Source organism: Perca flavescens, chromosome 21 (assembly GCF_004354835.1).
Source record: "Perca flavescens isolate YP-PL-M2 chromosome 21, PFLA_1.0, whole genome shotgun sequence".
Classification (NCBI taxonomy): Eukaryota; Metazoa; Chordata; class Actinopteri; order Perciformes; family Percidae; genus Perca; species Perca flavescens.
The window spans coordinates 1,066,934-1,088,177 of record NC_041351.1 but is presented as its reverse complement, the minus strand read 5'-3'; the positions used below and the strand labels follow the sequence as shown (position 1 = coordinate 1,088,177).

At 40.8% G+C, this 21,244-nt stretch overlaps 1 protein-coding gene across 2 annotated transcripts; it reads right to left on the bottom strand.

Moving 5' to 3' along the window:
- Window positions 1–4,246: 4,246 nt before the first annotated feature.
- LOC114548625 (microfibril-associated glycoprotein 4) lies at window positions 4,247–20,873 on the bottom strand. Of its 2 annotated transcripts, XM_028568613.1 has the most exons (7): window positions 20,726–20,872; window positions 20,395–20,550; window positions 18,154–18,192; window positions 17,920–18,016; window positions 17,683–17,850; window positions 17,138–17,373; window positions 4,247–4,734 (listed from the first exon to the last, which is right to left on the bottom strand). In XM_028568613.1, exons 1-7 carry the CDS (start codon window positions 20,729–20,731, stop codon window positions 4,717–4,719), a joined length of 720 nt encoding a protein of 239 aa, XP_028424414.1. In that variant the 5' UTR covers window positions 20,732–20,872; the 3' UTR covers window positions 4,247–4,716. The 2 variants fall into 2 exon arrangements, with proteins under 2 accessions (XP_028424414.1, XP_028424415.1); XM_028568614.1 differs by lacking the exon at window positions 4,247–4,734 and having other exon boundaries at window positions 16,656–17,373; window positions 20,395–20,547; window positions 20,726–20,873.
- Window positions 20,874–21,244: the final 371 nt, after the last annotated feature.

The window sequence follows — 21,244 nt, the reverse complement described above, 5'->3', positions numbered from 1 at the left end:
CTGTAAGAAGTTACACTCTGAACACCACAGGATGGAGCTAACACAAACACTGCAAGAAGTTACACTCTGAACACCACAGGATGGAGCTAACACACACTGCAAGAAGTTACACTCTGAACACCACAGGATGGAGCTAACACACACACACACACATTGCAAGAAGTTACACTCTGAACACCACAGGATGGAGCTAACACACACACTGCAAGAAGTTACACTCTGAACACCACAGGATGGAGCTAACACACACACTGCAAGAAGTTACACTCTGAACACCACAGGATGGCGCTAACACACACACTGCAAGAAGTTACACTCTGAACACCACAGGATGGAGCTAACACACACACTGCAAGAAGTTACACTCTGAACACCACAGGATGGAGCTAACACACACACTGCAATAAGTTACACTCTGAACACCACAGGATGGAGCTAACACACACACTGTAAGAAGTTACACTCTGAACACCACAGGATGGAGCTAACACACACACTGCAAGAAGTTACACTCTGAACACCACAGGATGGAGCTAACACACACACACACTGCAGAAGTTACACTCTGAACACCACAGGATGGAGCTAACACACACACTGTAAGAAGTTACACTCTGAACACCACAGGATGGAGCTAACACACACACTGCAAGAAGTTACACTCTGAACACCACAGGATGGATCTAACACACACACTGTAAGAAGTTACACTCTGAACACCACAGGATGGAGCTAACACATGCACACTGCAAGAAGTTACACTCTGAACACCACAGGATGGAGCTAACACACACACTGTAAGAAGTTACACTCTGAACACCACAGGATGGAGCTAACACACACACTGCAAGAAGTTACACTCTGAACACCACAGGATGGAGCTAACACACACACTGCAAGAAGTTACACTCTGAACACCACAGGATGGAGCTAACACACGCACACTGCAAGAAGTTACACTCTGAACACCACAGGATGGAGCTAACACACGCACACTGCAAGAAGTTACACTCTGAACACCACAGGATGGCGCTAACACACGCACACTGCAAGAAGTTACACTCTGAACACCACAGGATGGAGCTAACACACACACTGTAAGAAGTTACACTCTGAACACCACAGGATGGAGCTAACACACACACTGCAAGAAGTTACACTCTGAACACCACAGGATGGAGCTAACACACACACACTGCAAGAAGTTACACTCTGAACACCACAGGATGGAGCTAACACAAACACTGCAAGAAGTTACACTCTGAACACCACAGGATGGAGCTAACACACACACTGCAAGAAGTTACACTCTGAACACCACAGGATGGAGCTAACACACACACACTGCAAGAAGTTACACTCTGAACACCACAGGATGGAGCTAACACACACACTGCAAGAAGTTACACTCTGAACACCACAGGATGGAGCTAACACACACACACTGCAAGAAGTTACACTCTGAACACCACAGGATGGAGCTAACACACACACTGCAAGAAGTTACACTCTGAACACCACAGGATGGAGCTAACACACACACTGCAAGAAGTTACACTCTGAACACCACAGAATGGAGCTAACACACACACACACACACACACACACACACACTGCAAGAAGTTACACTCTGAACACCACAGGATGGAGCTAACACACACACTGCAAGAAGTTACACTCTGAACACCACAGGATGGAGCTAACACACACACTGCAAGAAGTTCCACTCTGAACACCACAGGATGGAGCTAACACACATACACACTGCAATAAGTTACACTCTGAACACCACAGGATGGAGCTAACACACGCACACTGCAAGAAGTTACACTCTGAACACCACAGGATGGAGCTAACACACACACTGCAAGAAGTTACACTCTGAGCACCACAGGATGGAGCTAACACACACACTGCAAGAAGTTACACTCTGAACACCACAGGATGGAGCTAACACACACACACTGCAAGAAGTTACACTCTGAACACCACAGGATGGAGCTAACACACACACTGCAAGAAGTTACACTCTGAACACCACAGGATGGAGCTAACACACACACTGCAAGAAGTTACACTCTGAACACCACAGGATGGAGCTAACACACACACTGCAAGAAGTTACACTCTGAACACCACAGGATGGAGCTAACACACACACTGCAAGAAGTTCCACTCTGAACACCACAGGATGGAGCTAACACACACACACTGCAAAAAGTTACACTCTGAACACCACAGGATTGAGCTAACACACACACACACTGCAAAAAGTTACACTCTGAACACCACAGGATGGAGCTAACACACGCACACACTGCAAAAAGTTACACTCTGAACACCACAGGATGGAGCTAACACACACACACTGTAAGAAGTTACACTCTGAACACCACAGGATGGAGCTAACACACACACTGCAGGAAGTCAGTTATACTGCTCCTCTGAACGGTCTTTGTTTCACAGCGAATAACGTTATCTCTTCCCATTCACTGTTCAAGTCGCTAATTCATTTAATTTAATTTTATTATTTATCACGAAAAATTAACACTGTTGCAAAAAAAAAATTAACAAAAAAGAAAATTAAACCACAAAATAAAACACAATCAGAATTTAACAAAAACCAAAAAAATAAAAAAGGATTAGTTCGAGAAGGAGCAGGCGGAAGCAAATAGCGGATTTGGTCTTGCCCCTATTTCACAAAATCATGTTATTACAAAGCAAAAGGATATGCAAATACGGCATACAATTTTTCAAGTCTTACAATAATTTGCAACAATACAAGAATATACAACAATACCTTTACATTACAATTCCATTCCTGTGTTTCGGTCTATTCTTTTCTGTATTGGTCAAGTAATGATATCTTTAATCTATTTTTGAGCTGAATGATATTCTGGCTCTGTTTGATGTCATTGTTCAGTACATTCCATAAGGTCACCCCCCCAAACTGAAACACACATGCTCTTAACAGCAGTTGGCCCAAGAGGTTGTTTGAACATACACTGTCCTCTTAGATGATATCCCCCGTCTCTTTCATTAAACATTGCGCGTATGTTACATGGTAAATTTTCAGTTCTGTTCAGCAAATGTGAATTAAAAAACAGATGATTAGTGTGCTCATAATACCCGCTGTGATTTATTATCCTGATCCAAACTTCCACACAATATAACATATATGGTAAAATAAGTGTGCAGTACAGAGTATGTACAGTACTCCTGGCCATCTTCATGCACAGATATGTTTGTTGTCAAATACAACACCCAGAAATTTACTTTCATACTCTTTCAAGTGTTTCGTTATCATTTACTATTTAACATCTATATTTATAGTATGATTTCCAAATATCATACATTTAGTTTTGTTCAAGTTCACAGATAAGTTATTTGAATCAAACCAAAGTTTTAATTCATTCATTTAATTTGTGACCATTTCTAGCATCTGCTGCAAGTTATCCCCACATCAAAAAATATTTGTGTCATCTGCAAAAACAGTGCAGTTTAGTACATTTGATACATTGCAAATGTCATTTAGGTAAAGGATAAACAGTTTTTAGCCTAAAACTGACCCCTGTGGAACGCTACAGGAAATACTATCACTGACTGACCGGAGATTTCCCATTTCGACAAATATAATATATAAATATAGTTTTTTATCCAGTTATAGGATAACCTTTCAATTTTTTTTAAACAGGATTTCATGATCAACAGTATCAAAAGCTTTTTTTAGATCAATGAAAATCCCCACTGCATAGTTTTTATTTTCAATACAATTTGTCAATCTTTCTACTAACTCAATTAGTGCCATAGACGTTGATCTAGCCTGTTGCAGTCTGACGAGTCCACATTTCAAATTGTTTTTGGAAATCATTATGCAACATACTATACTATGACTTTTTTCACTTGGGATAAAAAGTCATAGTATACTTTGTCGAAAAAAGTCATAATAAGTGATAGTCATCAAAATGATATTGTAAATAAAAAACTAAAACTACATTTACTTTTAAAGTTTTTTTATTTTATGTTTCTCCCTCCATTGTCATTTTATATTTTCAAATTATTATTTAAACTTTTTAACTCTGTTTTTTTCTAAATTCCTTTTTCATTATTAAGTGTAATTATTAAGTGTCATTATGGGCTGATTATTCCCACCAGTGTAGTAAAATAATATTTGTAATTTTTTTTCTTTTGACTTGTAATTTTAATTATGAATAAAAATATCCCCCATAGAAGACATCAGATCATCTTAATGCTCAGCTTCTTATTTATTGTCACCGTACAGCAGATAAAGATTCACATTAGAGTTTCTAACCTCCACCAAACATCAACTGGCTGTCCTGAACTGCAAAGATCTTTTTATACTTTTCATTTTCTTTACTTCTTTCTCTCTTTTAGACTTATATTATCAGTTGATGCAGTGATTAACAGCTGATCAGACTATATATGTGTTTCCATTTAAAGATTATGGGCCCTACTTTCCTGCTGCAGCCGCCCAACTGGAGACACATCTGACTTTTCTTCCACGTTGCAGCGAGCTGCGACTGATTTAAACCATCACAGACGGTAACAAGATTTACAGACATCAGTTGGTTTTCTTGTGCTGGTGCCCAGTTTCAGGAAAATAAGACCTGTTGTGAGATTAAATGCTTAATGAGAGAAAGAGAAAGAAATCAGAAGAGATGAGCTGATATTCTGCTGTACGTTGGTCCTGGAGAACTACAGCACAGGACGGATCTTCATGCTGATGGTCTTCAGGGAGTAGTTATAACCTCTAAAACTAATCCACTCCACTCCAACATGAGAGACAGTGCCGTCAGCCCCCCAACGATAAACGCCATTTGGATTTGCATGGTGACAGTTGTTGTACCAGAACGCCCCCAGGCTCAATCTGGCACAGTTCCCTGAATAGGAGTCCTGTTCTTTGTCGAAGGTGGTGAACCTCTGTTTGTTGTGAAAACTCAGGGAGTCTCCTACAGAAACACAACAAGTGTATAATCACAACATTATGATACAACTAACAATGATAAATATTTTTGGAGAGTATTTACTCCAGTAAATACCACAGTCTACTTCTCTACCTACAGTAAGTATTACTAAATAATACAACTATTGAAGTAACAACACTCAACTGGTGACATTTAATGGCTATTATGGTATATTTAATTAAAACAATAAATCTACAGATTGAGTCAGCTATAACACTTTTTTCGGTACTCCTCCCTTACCCTCAATCCGTAATAGAATAAACATTTCAGTTGTAAAAATAATTCCAAACCCTATTTATCGTATTTACTCTGAACATTTTGTAATTAGTTAAAAACATTTTACACTCCACACAAAATAAACCCCTCCCTTTCTCGTCCCTACAAACCTATTTAATCAAATATTTATTCATATCTTAACTACACTGTAACTTTTATTCTTTGGATCTTATTCTATTTTAGCCTTTTTAATTTTAATTTTTCATGACATTTAAATTTATTTTTAGTGTTTTATGTAAAGCCTTTTTACAGAAATGTGCTGGCTGTATAGAAACATAAAGTTGCCTTACAATATCCAGCCTGTCAGTCAGTCACCAGGGCATAGAGAACCCTGTTCTGCCTGTCTGTCTCAGAGGAAGATTAACCGCATGGCGACCCGTTTCCCTGTGCCATTATATTATGCAAGGTTTAGCTTACACGCTTTCAGGTACAGAAATTTGGCACAGTTTGATTTAACGTGAATTGGTCATCCGTATTAGCACCGTAATTCGGTCAGTACCATAAAAAGTTCAGGATGCGGTATCCAACTCTAAACCTGATAAACACTCAAATCATTGACAATGTTTAATTTCTTCATTGAAACAGAATTAGATAAAAATATGAAACCATGTGATTCATGAAATGTAAACTGGGACTGATTTGGACTGATTTGATTTCTCAGCAACTCGTTTAACTCTTTGTTTAGTTGTTTAGGGACAAGTATGTAGCATAAACCAATGTCACACTCCACACTAATGAATGAAATTCTGGTCCTTAATGTAGAAACCTCACCTGCTCCTCCATCAGTGAATCCAGAAACATACAGTGGGTATCCGGAGGACTCTGGGTCGATGGAGAATGAGGAGTAACGAGCGAACACTTTGTTTCCCTCAAAGTCCTCCATGTCAACCAGCAGCTCGTACCTTTTCGTGTTAGTCAGGATCATGAGAGTCTGGAGACCTGAAAACAAACATAAACATTTAGAAACAGTTTCATGAAGACATGACTGTTAGTTTGGTTTCATTTCTCACCGAGCCAGTACTCTCCAGCAGCGATACCAAAGCCGGTCTTGTATTGATCCCAGCCCCTGTAGAAGTTCACCGTGCCGTCCAGCCTCCTCTGGAACACCTGGGGGGACAGGATGGGGGTTAACTAGATAAACACACAAGATATCTGACAGCTCATGTTTCCAGACAACAAGGATTTTACTGGAATGTGATTTATTGTGAAGGAACTACAGGAAGTGTTGACTTCAGTTAAAATACTCACCGTCCACCATCCTCCTTCTGAATCCATGTCACAGTACACCTACACACACACACACACACACACACACACACACACACAGGTATTAGTTAATGGGATACTTTAAGTACAACTGTATGAAAATGTACTTAAATCAGTTCCAATATTGGATAAATTTCAAAGATTGTTGTTCCCATTAGTCACTTAGACACAAAAACAATGTTACCCTTTAAGGGGTTCAGTGTTTTAACCCAAGCCACAAACTTTTTTCTAATTTCAACTAGCCGTTTTGGTGTCTAAACTAAAAGTTGTTACCAGAGTCCCACCCCTTCACCAAACTATTTGATATGGCATTAGTATCCAAACACCTGCTCTGCTGCCGTCCATTACACAAACTAACTTAGTCACATAACAGTAACATTGCTGAATGATGTTGTCACATTCAGTCATTTAGTTGGAGAGCTATCAAACTGTCTTCCTGGAGCCTGAACAGGTAAGTGATCAATATCCCTCTGAAAACCCATTAGGTACCAACCTGAAACAAAGTTGTTTTTCTAGAAAGTACTGATTACAATGCACTGCATACTGGATTTGAAAATGTTTGGTTAAGTTGGTCTAGCCTTAATAAACTTGGGTTATTTATTTGTGGGAGACAACATAGCCTATATTTATTTATTTAGCAGTAACTATTGGCCTGTTCAGCACCAACCCTGTCGCTCTTGTATTTGTCGCTGAAACATTTTAACTTGACTGGAAAGCTCTTTTCTTTGTTCTTTAATACAACTTTGAAAGTAATGTTCTGGTTCGGATCGGGCTTGGTCACATTAGCACATTACGTGCCTGTGTTTACGTGCGCTTGTTGCCCCATGTACATCTGTTGACATTTCCGAATGCCTTCCTACAGCTGCTTAATAAAAGCAGGATTTCCACACAAACAAAAGGTAGACTACATGTGTCCATAGTATGAGAAAAGAAATGCCTGTCGGGCTTGGTTCGGGTTCAGTTATTGCTCTGTCGGACGCAGGACACCCCTGTTGTTAGTCCTGTTCAGTTCAGTTCAAGTACTGTAACCAAACTTTTAATGGGTCATTTCTTAATGTAAACATTAACCTGGTGAATTATAAAAAATAGGTGAAGGTTGCTTCTTGCTTTCACAATTTACAGCAGAAGTTCTCTGAGAATCTCTATCAAAGATAAACTGGTATTGTTACTAAAATGTCCCTAAACTGACGGATATCAAATCAGAAATGTAATTGAATCAGGACCTTATGAATTAAAATTCTCAAAAAAATTGAATTGAGAAATCATAAGCGATACCAAGCCCTGATCTGAAGGTCAACCTGCGTCCCAGAGAGGATAAGTGTACCTGGACAGCAGAAGAATAGGAGGGATAGATGGTGTACACTCCACTGGGTCGGCTGTTGTCATTATTATAAATGTCACTGCAGTCCACCGGCATAACGGGCGGCTGGCAGCTGACCAACAGTGGAGCCAGCAGGACGAGGACGACTGAAACCAGCTGGAACAGAAGAGATGTTTTCATTTAGTTTATTCAGTTGGTATCGCTCTGATGCACAGCTAGAATACTCTGTAAAGCTAGCTGAAGACTTTTGCTTCCCCTGTCCAAAATGTGGCGCCATAAATGATAAAAATGTGTTTGCCAAACTATCAGATATATAAAGTTATAAACTCACCTTCATGATTTGATTTCAGCTGAAGTGATCTGATGAAGATCCTGATGTCTCTGGTGTCTCTCTCGCACTTATTTATACTGTTAAGATTAATAAGTTACTGAGCAGCTGCGATTTCACACCGATAAAACATGTCCTTGAGTGTGTGTTTGTGTGTGTGTGTGTGTGTGTGTGTGTGTGTGTGTGTGTGTGTCTGCCATTGGCTTACACAATGTTGGCACCCAAATCTGACACGGCAGCATTTTTTGGAGACTCGCCTCCATTAAAGGACCAAAGGTACGACTTTGTACTTTTAAGTAAACCAAGGACCCCTTAACTAAAACAGAGACAGAGCAGGGACCCCCTACTACATATATTGTATACAAGGAAGATACATATTAAACTGGGCATACAATAACGTGTAGGGCGGCATAAAGCCTTTATAAATACCTTTTTTCTTCATCTTTGGATGGCTGCCTTAGTGACTACCTTACCTATAGGCCAATAAGCCTATCATCAGTGGGGATTTATATTTGCTAATTATATGTTTGAATAATATGGAGGCCCCCTTGCATTGATTCTGAGGACCCCCTAGGAATGATGTGAGTGCTGGCTTTTGAGATCACAGAAGCTACCGACGGAAGCGATGCATGTTAGCAGCTTTAAAGCTTCAGCATCAGCTTCACTTTCCAGACCCGGATGCTAAGTCCATCATTATTAACAGTCTATAAGCCTGACTCATTAGTTAGAATCTGTGGCCTCAAACACGGCTCTGAACCACCAGCAGCTACTGTGTTTTAAAATCCATAGCGCTGAAGTAGCTATTTCGCTGTCTGCCTGTAAACGTAACAAACTGGGTTCATCTCCAAACAAATCACCTGCTGGTTTTAGGTTAAATTCACACTCAGGGTCCACATTTTGAGGTACACCTGTTCAGTGTAATGCAGTTCAATCGTTCACAATCAAAACTTTGCTAAATGTGAGAGTCTATGAAAACTGTGTAAGTGAGTTTTAAAAAGAAATGTGTCCTTGAGAACAGTGGTAGCCCAGAAATCTATACACACCCTAGAGATGGCTAATTTAATTTGCAGCCGGGGGGGAGGGGTGGGGGGTGGGGGGTGTCTAGGCACTTTCCGTTGGCTTGCAAGCTGCCAATCGCATCGAGGAGTTTAAAGTTTAATCTATCAAATAGCGTTGCTCTGGTTGGTTGTAGAGCTATCCTATTGGTGCAAAGGGAATCTGAAAGACAACTGTTTATCCCGCCCTTCGGATTGAGCCCTGTAAATGGGGAGTTCCCAGACCCAACATCTGGATGTGGGTCTGGCTTGTCAGGCTAGAACGGTGGGTGAATGAGGCCCAATTAGGAGATCTATTAAAGAACCAAATGAAATGTGAATACAAAATGAGGAGAAACACACGTATAGTGTCCAGAGCTGCAATGATTAATCAACTAATCATTTTGATTAATTTAAAAACAGCATTTAAAGGTTGATCAAAAAAATAAATGATGGTTAAGGTTAGCATTAGATTAATATTAATCATGTAGCTGCTATAGTTCAGGTCGGGTGGGGGGAGGGACTCATAAAAAATAACACGTCTGTGTGTGTGTGTAGTCTGATGTACACAGTGCTGAGCAGCTGCTGCTTCACACAGGTAAGAACAGTGTGTGTGTGTCTGTGTGGGGTTGTGTGTGTGTGTGTGTGTGTGTGTGTGTGTGTGTGTGTGTGTGTGTGTGTGTCTGTGTGTAACTTCTTTGATGTCAGCTTGTTAAACATGAATATTTTCTACAACTAATCCATTCATCTAGAAAATAATCCACACATTATTCACTGTGAAGATAATCATACGTCGCAGCCTTACTAGTGTGTGAATATTTAAAGGATGTAAAAACAGCATTTAAAGTGAAATCACAAACATAAATGATGGTTAAGGTTAGCATTAGATTAATATGAATCATGTAGCTGCTATAGTTCAGGTCAGGTCAGGGGAAGGGACTGATAATAAATGACAAGTGTGTGAGTGTGTGTGTGTGTGTGTGTGTGTGTGTGTGTGTGTGTGTGTGTGTGTGTGTGTGTGTACAGCGCTGAGCAGCTGCTGCTTCACACGGGTGGGGGGTAGGGGGGGTGCAGAGTGTTTGTGTCTCTGTGCTTCTTTAATCACTTGTAACACAGGCTGTCCAATGTTCAAAACATTACATCATTCATTCATATCTTTAAATAAATCTTGCACTTGCAAAATCATTGGTTTAAAAAACTAATTGATTTTGAAATACCATGGAAACGTTACTTTAGATCAGCCACACACAAGCTACCCATAGTTTCACTGGGTCATCGTTCGTACACTCATTAAATATTGTAGTACACAATAAGTGATAAGTGTTTAATTATGGTACTAGATGTTAATACATTCCTGTAAAAGTACTGCAGTAGTAGAGTACAAAACCTGCAATGTATTGATGAAAAACAATACAGTACGATCACAACATAGAGTTTATTTCAATCAAAGCAAAAATAATTAGCTACGAAATAGAAAAGACAGTACTGTAAAACATAAAATGCAGTGTTCCTCAACTTGCTTGTACTGTCAAAAGCAAAACAAAGAAGTGATTACTGTACTTCTACAACTCTGTCTGGTGGATTCGGCCACAGGTTCTCATCTAATTAGCCAAACATCTTGGGAAAAACCTTCGGGCATGGCGAACAATGTGGTATTAGTATATATGCATATAAACACTATATATATATATATATATATATATATATATATATATATATATATATATATATATATATATATATATATATATATATATATATATATAGTGTGTACAATAAGACATTGAACTGAATTAATTTCAATAAAAATCTGGAAAAATCGGGGTGTGCACACATAGACAACGGTAACCTCACGAGATCAAGGCGGCCGCAGGTTTGAGACCCAGGCAGCGCAGTTGCTCTCCACCGACTACAAGACCCAGGCAGACCCAGGGGCATGCTGGGAAACGCCGGCCTCTCAGCTGATCGAACAGCTGATTGGTTCAGAATCTACTCAACATGATGACGTTTTATATAAACTTTTTATTGATTTTTAATCGGAGGGATTTTAACTGCTATTTGTCTGATTTAAAGGCTTATTCTGTACAGAACACCTGTTGTGAGGCTGATAGTTATGTTTAGAAGCCTGAGAGACTAAATCTGTTCAGGTTACAGATCATCTCCAGTCTGTTGGTAATTAAAATCAGCAACAGATCACATGTAGAGTATGTTAACAGCTACTCTGTCATAATAAAAACAAATGGAGACTGTTTAGGAACTGATATATGTGTCTGATAACATTTTATTAAATCGGACCACAGTGTTTCTGTTTCTGTCCGACTTGACAGCGGATTTTTGTCCCCGCCCCCGGCTGATACCGCCTGCTCTCGTCCACAGGCGCAGCTCATCTCCAACGAGCCTAATGTTTGTTCAGACACGCCTCCTGTGTGAACACACCCGAGTTTAGAGAACATGATCACTCCTGTTTAGAGATTACACAACATTTCTTCTATTAAACGTTAACATGTTTGACCCAGCTCTTTCAGGAGTTAAAAACAAAGCCACCCTTGTCCTCGCAGTTAATACAGGACACACATTTCAAAGATGGGGGGGGTCATGTAAGGCTTGTATCATGTGGAAGCTCTGGCTCAAATTGAAAAGTCCAAAAGTGTGAACCAAACGAGTAAGATGTGGAAGGGCCCTTAAGTCTTCCTTGCTGAATGAGATCCATACTGAAAGAACTTGAGGTTGTATTTTAACTCAGATAAAAGCAGAAAGAGGCAGCTTTTAATGTACTGTATGTGATATGAATATTAATAAAGGTATTATAATAAAGTCCAGATACACAAGCACATTTATACAGTCATGTTATATTAAACCACAGTTTTCAGGGAAAATTCTGCAACATTTTAAAATTGAAGTTTCTAATTTTCTCACTGCAATTTTATTGTGTTGGTCTTGGAGTTCATTAAACCGAGGTGTTTCTAATATTCTGTCCACCCTCATCTGTGTGATACCTCTGAGAATACAAACACTGACTATTGATATATTTTATATATTGTATATTTTGTCCCTGAAGAAGATGTTGTAGTTTGTCTCTGAGACCAAAAGAGGGCAGTGATTGATCATCACTTCTGTTTGTCAGGAAGGAAATCATTTCTACAGAGTCCAGACAGAAAGACACCGCAGCTTTCTACAACTATCACTTTACAACCTTCTTAAAATACTAAAAACTAACTTAAATACATTACAACTACCTCAAATAATTAACTAGCTCAACCTGATTACAGCTAGCTCAAATACTTTACAGCTATCAGACAAGACCTTAGCATCTATTGGGACATTACATCCCATTTACTATCAACATTTTCTCCAATTTACTTTCAACTTGCCAGCTCATCTGTTAAAATACATTGCATTATTGTCGTCTTGTTGCATCCATGATATAACTTAGATCGGGCCCAAAAAATCAAGCCCGTCCCTACCCGAGCCCGAGCACGTTGTGTCCGAGCCCGGCACGACACATTAACTGTAATTATGAGCCCGACTTAAACCCGACATTACTTTAATACATGGGCCGTTATAACTGACGTTCTCAACTACAGTTCAGAGTTGTTTGAACTACAGAAATCTGTTTAGAATTATCTTAATAACTGACCTACCACCAAACATTACATTTGTGTTGAATTAACGCTAATGTATCTGACGTCCAGGTAGAAACTGTCCACCTCTCGATGTCACCAACACTCTTTCCATGAATTCATTTTTTAGCTTTTGGCAAAGCGATCTCTCATGTTTTTCCAACACCCTCCAGAAAAATGCCTGTTCTTTTTCCTTCTATGAGAGGTAATGTTAAAAGTGTTTTTAACAGCATTTCAAACCTGAATGTCCAAACCAATAGTCCAAACCGTTCAAACCAAGGATCAGCTGTTTAGTCTGGGCCAGGGAGGTGTCACAGCTGTAATTGTTTCATAGGATTAAACTGAAAAGTCCAAAATTCTGGACCAAACTAGGTAGGTCTGAAAGGGCCCTTGACACTTCCTTTCTGAATCACATGAGATCCAAACTGAAAGAACATATTGAAAGTCCTCTTCAGTACTAATATGTCATCATTTATATGCTGTAGCTCATATTATATTACTGTTAAAACGAAATAAGGCACAAACTCAAAGTTTTGAATGTTCATTGAAATATATTCACAATCAGCTGTTGTTGATTGGAGGCCTGTCAAGAGAAACACATGCACTCACTTTGCTAGTTTGGTTACCTAATTTGGTTACCATTTATAATATAATTTATATATAATGTGTATAATTTTATACCAGTTTGCAGGTATAAAATGAATGTAGGTTAACTGTTGCTAACTGTGCAATGGTAAAATGTTTGTGTTCAAGTCACTCACATCTGTGGTGTCTCCTCTCCAGGGCGTTCGGGCTAAAAGGGTCCCCAAGCTCGAGCCCATCTTAAAGGTTCCGGGATATACCATGTCTCAATTAGTGAAGGGGTGTTTGAGTACCTTGATAAGTTGTTGCACTATAGGTAACATAATGCAACTTTACAACTGTCTTAAATACTTTACAACTAGCTCAAAAACGTTACAACTATCTTAAATACTTTACTGCTATCATAAATACTTAACAACAATCTTAAACACTTTACTGTTATCTTAAATACAACACATGCTACATCACAAAGTCATGCTACATGCAGAAGTTTTTGGATGATACTGCAATTGTGTGGTGTATTAGGGATGGGCAGGAGGAGGAGTACAGGGGCCTGGTGGAGGACTTTGTGCATTAGTGCAAACTCAACCACCTACAACTCAACACTTCTAAGACCAAAGAGATAGTGGTGGATTTCCATAGGTCTAAGCCCGCTCTGCTACCAGTCTCCATTGAGGGGGTCAAGTTGGAGATGGTAAACACTTACAAGTATCTTGGGATACACCTGGACAATAAACTGGACTGGTCCACCAACACTGAAGCACTCTACAAGAAAGGGCAGAGCCGGCTGTAAATCCTGAGGAGGCTGCGCTCCTTTAATGTCTGCAGCAAGCTCCTCTGGATGTTCTACCAGTCTGTTGTTGCCAGGGTCCTCTCCTATGCTGTGGTATGCTGGGAGGAAGCACTAAGAAGAGGATGCTGGGTGACTGGACAGGCTGGTTAGGAAAGCTGGAGTGCATCACTTCATTATCAGATAAAAGGACCCTGAACAAACTGCTCAACATTTTGGACGATGACTGTCATCCACTCCACAGCACTTTCACAAAGCAGAAGAGAATGATCAGCTCAAGACTACGCACACTGCCATGTAGAACTGACAGACTGAGAAAGACATTTGTCCCCTGGGCCATACAACTCTACAAAAGGGAAGAGGAGAGATAGACTTCTCTGCATAGTCTGTCTGCATGTCCACCACTTTCACCACCTCCTATAACAATATAATAACGTCTCGTCTTCATAACAGAAACAAGGAAATGAATTTGACCCGTTCTCACTCCTGCTTGGTCAGTGGCTGCACGTGGGACTGCTGGGATTGTCGAGAGTAATGAAATAGGGGCCCTGGCTGTCAATCAATGTCTTCCAGTGATGCGGGCCCCTGACTGGTCCAGGCCCGTAAGCAACCGTGTACCCTGCTTACCGATAGTTGCACGTCTGCCAGTGTGGCAGGTAGATTGACAGTGTTACCCGCCAATTGCAAAATATCACCCGCATTTGGCGGGTGGTCACGTGTTAATTTCAGGCCCTGCACACACTCAGAGAGCACCTTACCTGCCCTGTCACTGCAAGGGTCTCATGCTTATACATCCCTTAGTATATTCATGTGGATATTTTATTTAGTATCTTTTCTTTTATTGCCCATATCATTCATGTGGATTTGTTATTTTATCATCCTGTTTATGATGTATGTGTATGTTGTGTGTGATGTCTTTAAGCTACTGGGACATTGAATTTCCACTTGGGGATCAATAAAAATCTATCTATCTACCTAGCTATCTAGCTGAAGGGCATTACAGGATGTAGCGTGGCCCAGCAGAGCATGGATGGACGTAGCAGGAAGCAGCAGGGTTCAGCAGGAAGCAGCAGGGTTCAGCAGGAAGCAGCAGGGTTCAGCAGGAAGCAGCAGGAAGCAGCAGGGTTCTGCAGGAAGCTGCAGGGTTCAGCAGGAAACAGCAAGGTTCAGCAGGAAGCAGCAGGGTTCAGCAGGAAGCAGCAGGGTTCAGCAGGAAGCTGCAGGGTTCAGCAGGAAGCTGCAGGGTTCAGCAGGAAGCAGCAGGGTTCAGCAGGAAGCTGCAGGGTTCAGCAGGAAGCAGTAGGGTTCAGCAGGAAGCAGAAGGGTTCAGCAGGAAGCAGCAGGGTTTAGCAGGAAGCAGCAGGGTTCAGCAGGAAGCAGCAGGGTTCAGCAGGAAGCAGCAGGGTTCAGCAGGAAGCTGCAGGGTTCAGCAGGAAGCAGCAGGGTTCAGCAGGAAGCTGCAGGGTTCAGCAGGAAGCTGCAGGGTTCAGCAGGAAGCTGCAGGGTTCAGCAGGAAGCAGCAGGGTTCAGCAGGAAGCAGAAGGGTTCAGCAGGAAGCAGCAGGGTTTAGCAGGAAGCAGCAGGGTTCAGCAGGAAGCAGCAGGGTTCAGCAGGAAGCTGCAGGGTTCAGCAGGAAGCTGCAGGGTTCAGCAGGAAGCAGCAGGGTTCAGCAGGAAGCAGCATGACATTGCAGGGCACCGCTGAGCTCGGCAGGGAGTGCAGCAGGACCACGGCGACAGCTGGAACCAGGATCTTGGTGCCAACGTTCTCCAAGGAAATACGCTGGGGGAAAAAACATAAGGACTCCGGGGAGTAAACTCCCCAGAAGCTAGGATTAGTAACAAGCATTTCTGGGACGGGATACACACAAATAGTAATAGTAATAGTAAATAGAAAGGGAGAGGAGAGAGCAGCTCAGTGTGTCAAAGGAAGGAAGGAAGTCCCCCGGCAGTCTAGAACTATAATAGCGTAACTAAGAGAAAGGTCAAAATTCCAAAAATCTATCAATCTTAATACTTTACTGCTCTCTTAAATACTTTACAACTATCTTAAATAATTTATAAACCCCAATTCCAATGAAGTTGGGACGTTGTGTAAAACGTGAATAAAAAAGAATATAATGATTTGCAAATCCTTTTCAACCTATATTACACTACAAAGACAAGATATTTAATGTTGAAACTTTGTTTTTTTTATTTGACTTACTAAACTATGACGTTTTTCACTTGTGATAAAAAGTCATAGTATAGTATGGCAAAAAAAAGTCATAAAAAGTCAGTCATCAAAATGATATTGAAAATAAAAACTAAAACTAAATTTAATATTTTCAAATAATTATTTTAACTTTGTAATCTTTGGTTTTTGAATTCCTTTATCTTTTTTTTCTCTTGACTTCTTATTTTAGTTATGAATAAAAGTATCGTCCATAGAAGACAAAGTGAAGACATCAGATCGTCTTAATGCTCAGCTTCTTATTTATTGTCACCATACAGCAGATAAAGATTCACATTAGAGTTTCAAACCTCCACCAAACATCAACTGGTTGTCCTGAACTACAAAGATCTTTTTATAGTTTTCATTTTCTTTACTTCTTTCTCTCTTTTAGACTCGTGTTATCAGTTCATGCAGTGATTAACACCTGATCAGACTATATATGTGTTTCCATTTAAAGATTATGGGCCCTACTTTCCTGCTGCAGCCGCCCAACTGGAGACACATCTGACTTTTCTTCCACGTTGCAGCGAGCTGCGACTGATCACAGACGGTAACAAGATTTACAGACATCAGTTAGTTTTCTTGTGCTGGTGCCCAGTTTCAAGAAAATAAGACCTGTTGTGAGATGAAATGCTTAATGAGAGAAAGAGAAATAAATCAGAAGAGATGAGCTGATATTCTGCTGTACGTTGGTCCTGGAGAACTACTGCACAGGACGGATCTTCATGCTGATGGTCTTCAGGGAGTAGTCATGACCTTTCCAATTGTACCAAGCCACTCCAACAGCATAGAGAGTGCTGTCAGCCCCCCAACGATAAACACCGTTTGGATTTGCATGGTGACAGGCGGCATACCAGAACGCCCCCAGGAATGATCTGGCACAGTTCCCATCCCAGGGGTCCTGGTCTTTGTCGAAGGTGGAGAACTTCATTCCGTTGTGAGCAATCAGGGAGTCTCCTACAGAAACACAACAAGTGTATAATCACAACATTATGATACAAATAACAATGATATATACTTATGGAGTGTATTTACTCCAGTAAATACCACAGTCTACTTCTCTAACAAAAGCATGTAAAACTAAATAATACAACTACTGAACTAACAACACTGGACTGGTGAAGTTTAATGTTTATTATGGTAAATATATGTAATTAAAACAAAACAATAAATCTACAGATTCAGTCATCTATAACAGGTTTTTCGGTACTTCCTCCGTACCCTCAATCCGTAATAGAATTCTGGTCCTTAATGTGGAAACCTCACCTGCTCCTCCATCAGTGAATCCAGAAACATGCAGTGTGTATCCGGAGGACTCAGCGTCGATGGAGAACGAGGAGTAACGAGCGAACACTTTGTTTCCCTCAAAGTCCTCCATGTCGACCAGCAGCTCGTACCTTTTCCTCTGAGTCAGGTGGTAGAGAGACTCGAGACCTGAAAACAAACAAACATTTAGAAACAGTTTCATGAAGACATGACTGTTAGTTTGGTTTCATTTCTCACCGAGCCAGTACTCTCCAGCAGCGATACCAAAGCCGGTCTTGTATTGATCCCAGCCCCTGTAGAAGTTCACCGTGCCGTCCAGCCTCCTCTGGAACACCTGGGGGGGATGGGGGTTAACTAGATAAACACACAAGATATCTGACAGCTCATGTTTCCAGACAACAAGGATTTTACTGGAATGTGATTTATTGTGAAGGAACTACAGGAAGTGTTGACATTAGTTAAAATACTCACCATCCACCGTCCTCCTTCTGAACCCATGTCACAGTACACCTACACACACACACACACACACACACACACACACACACACACACAGGTATTAGTTCATGTGATCCTTTAACTAAAACGGTATCCAAATGTACTTAAATCAGTTCTACTACTTCGCCAATTGCAAAGATTGTTGTTCATTTAGACACAAAAACATAGGAAAATACAGTCCAGGTTGGAAAAGCAACGTTCCCCTTTAAGGGGTTCATTGTTTTAACCCAAGCCACAACGTTCTGGTGTCTACACTAGAAGTTGTTACCAGAATTTAGTCGCCAGAGGGGTTCAATCCTCGCTGTCCGCAGCCCTGCTAGGCGAAGCATTCAAATTCCCAAGTGCCCACTGTTCTCTGGCCCCTACTGCCCACATCCCTCGATCCCCAAGTCCCACTGCCCTCAGTTCCCTGAGTTCTACGGTGCTCAGTTTTCACTCCTTTGATTCTCTGCCTCCCCTCTGCCCTTCTTAGGCCATTTTGTTTTCATGGACATTTTTTCCGACTTTTTGGGTTGTACCTCCTCCGGTTTTCCTCCACCCTCCCTGGGTTGACTTTTTGGTGTTTTGGATGTCTGGGATCCGTCCCTTGATGAGGGGTTGTTGTGTGTTGTGGTTGTGGATATTTCTGTGGGGGTTGTTTATATTTCTGTTGCCTGTTTGTATATTTCTGTTGCTGTTTCCTGTTTTGTATATTGATTGTTCATGGTTCTGTACTGTGGTTTTTATTTCCTGTTGATTGTTTCTGTGATCATTGTGTAGGTTTCTGTTTCCTGTTTTATTTTGGTAGTCTGGTTTTCTGTCTTTTCTTGTCTAGTTTTACTTCCTGTGTTTCCTAGCCTGACAAGCCAGACCCACATCCAGATGTTGGGTCTGGGAACTCACCAATGACAGGGCTCAATCTAAGGGGCGGGATAAATGGTTGTCTAATTTCAAATTCCCTCTGCACATAATAGGATAGCGCTACAACCAGGCAGAGCAACGAAGAAGGTAGCGGAGCTAGTTGATAGATTAAACTTTTGCCGTATCCGGTCAGGAAAACTCCGAACACATCTTCCTTTTTTAAGAATGACTTCAGTGCCGTTCTTTGTTCTTTTCTCAAAGAAAAGCTGAACTCCAAGTCTTCCAGAAGACAGCCTTAAGCCCCGCCCACCCACTTACTCTATACACGATGTGATTGGCCTGACCAAAATTTGGTTTTTCCAGCTCGCAAGCCAACGGAGAGTGCCTAGACCCCCCTGGCTGCAAAATAAATTTGCTGCCACTAGGGTGCGTCTGGATTTCTAGTGTTTTCCCGCATGTCTGATTGTTCTGCCCCGTCCTGATGTGTTTCACCTGCTGTATTTGTCCCTTGTATGCACATTACCTCTTGTATTTAGCCTCTGTGTTCCCTTTGTCTTGTGTCAGATCATTTTGTTGTTCCTGTATTGTCTCTGTGTGTCAGTCACGTCAAGTTCTGTACTTCCTGGATTTCCTTTTGTCTCTATTTCCTGTTTTTTGTCTACTTTTGTTTTTTTGGATTCCCCGTTCTTGTTTTTCTGAAGTTTCTGGAAGAAGTTTTTGCCCGCTGCAGTCGGGACTCTCTTTGTTGGTGTGAATCCTCAAGATGAAACGTTACCTCATCTGCTCTCTGCTTCTCTTCATCCTATTCCCTTAGTCGTAACAGAAAGCTGTGTTTTTTGTTCTTTTACAAACTTGTCTGACAATGTGGCTTTTCTTTGTGTTTTATTGGACAAAGGCTAACTTGACTCAACAAGTGACACATTACAACATCGATTTATAGCTATTTTAGAATTATTATTATTATTATTAACAAATCACTTGATAGCAGGGGGGCTCCATGATGAAGCTCTGCCCCCACTGTGCTGAGAGCCAGTGGGGTCCTGTTCAGTTCAGTATAAGTACTTTAAATAAAACTTTTTCGGGGTAATTTCTCAATGTAAACATTAACCTGGTGCATTATAAAAAATAGGTGAGGGTTGCTTCTTGCTTTCACAATTTACATCAGAAGTTCTCTGAGAATCTCTTTTATAGCAAAGATAAACTGGTATTGTGATCGACATTTCCCTGACCTGACTGATATCAAATCAGAAATGTAAAGGAATCAGGACCTTTTTTTTTAATCTAAATGAAAAAAAAATTCTTATTGTGAAATCATAAGTGATACCAAGCCCTGATCTGAAGTTCAACCTGCGTCCCCGAGAGGATGAAGTGTACCTGGACAGCAGACGTGGCTCCGATGGGATAGATGGTGTACACTCCACTGGGTCGGCTGTTATCATTACTATAAATGTCGCTGCAGTCCACCGGCAGAACGAGCTGCTGGCAACTGATCAACAGTGGAGCCAGCAGGAGGAGGACGACTGAAACCTGCTGGAACAGAAGAGATGTTTTCATTTAGTTTATTCAGATGGTATCACTCTTATGCAAAGCTAGAATACTCTGTAAAGCTAGCTGAATACTTTTGCTTACCATGTCCAAAATTTGGGGCCACAAATGATTAAAATGTGTTTGCCAAACTATCAGATATATAAAGTTATAAACTTACCTTCATGGTCAGATTTCAGCAGAAGTGATCTGATGAAGATCCTGATGTCAGGTTGTCTCGATGCTCTGATGTCTCTGGTGTCTCTCTCACATTTATTTATATAGAGTTAAGTTTCATAAGTTACTGAGCAGCTGCTGTTTCACACCAATACAACTAAATGGGTGGAAACATTGAGTGTGTGTGTGTGTGTCTGCCATTGGTTTACACAATGTTGGCACCCAAAACTGACACGCCAGCACTTTTTGGGGACTCGCCTCCAGTAAAGCACCAAAGAGATTGAAGATTGAAGATTCAAGTATCAAGTTCTGAATTTATTTGTCACATGCATACAATTACAACAAGCAGTGAAATGAAATCGTGACTCCACTCCAACTGTGCTATCTCATAGCTAATGACATAATTAAGTTTATAGAATAAAGTCAAGTTAAAAACATGAATTAATAATAATATAATACAACCTTGCCAGCAAAGCCCGATCCGGCAGGGGAGAGTTAAAAGCCTGAACAGGGTACCTCTCCT

Excerpts from the sequence above, each read along its gene's own strand:
- LOC114548625 (XM_028568613.1), bottom strand. Across the intron at positions 18,193-20,394 it reads GAGCCACGTCTGCTGTCCAG|GTGTACTGTGACATGGGTTC; the intron begins GTACACTTCATC and ends GTGTGTGTGTAG. Across the intron at positions 18,017-18,153 it reads CAGAAGGAGGACGGTGGATG|GTGTTCCAGAGGAGGCTGGA; the intron begins GTGAGTATTTTA and ends CATCCCCCCCAG.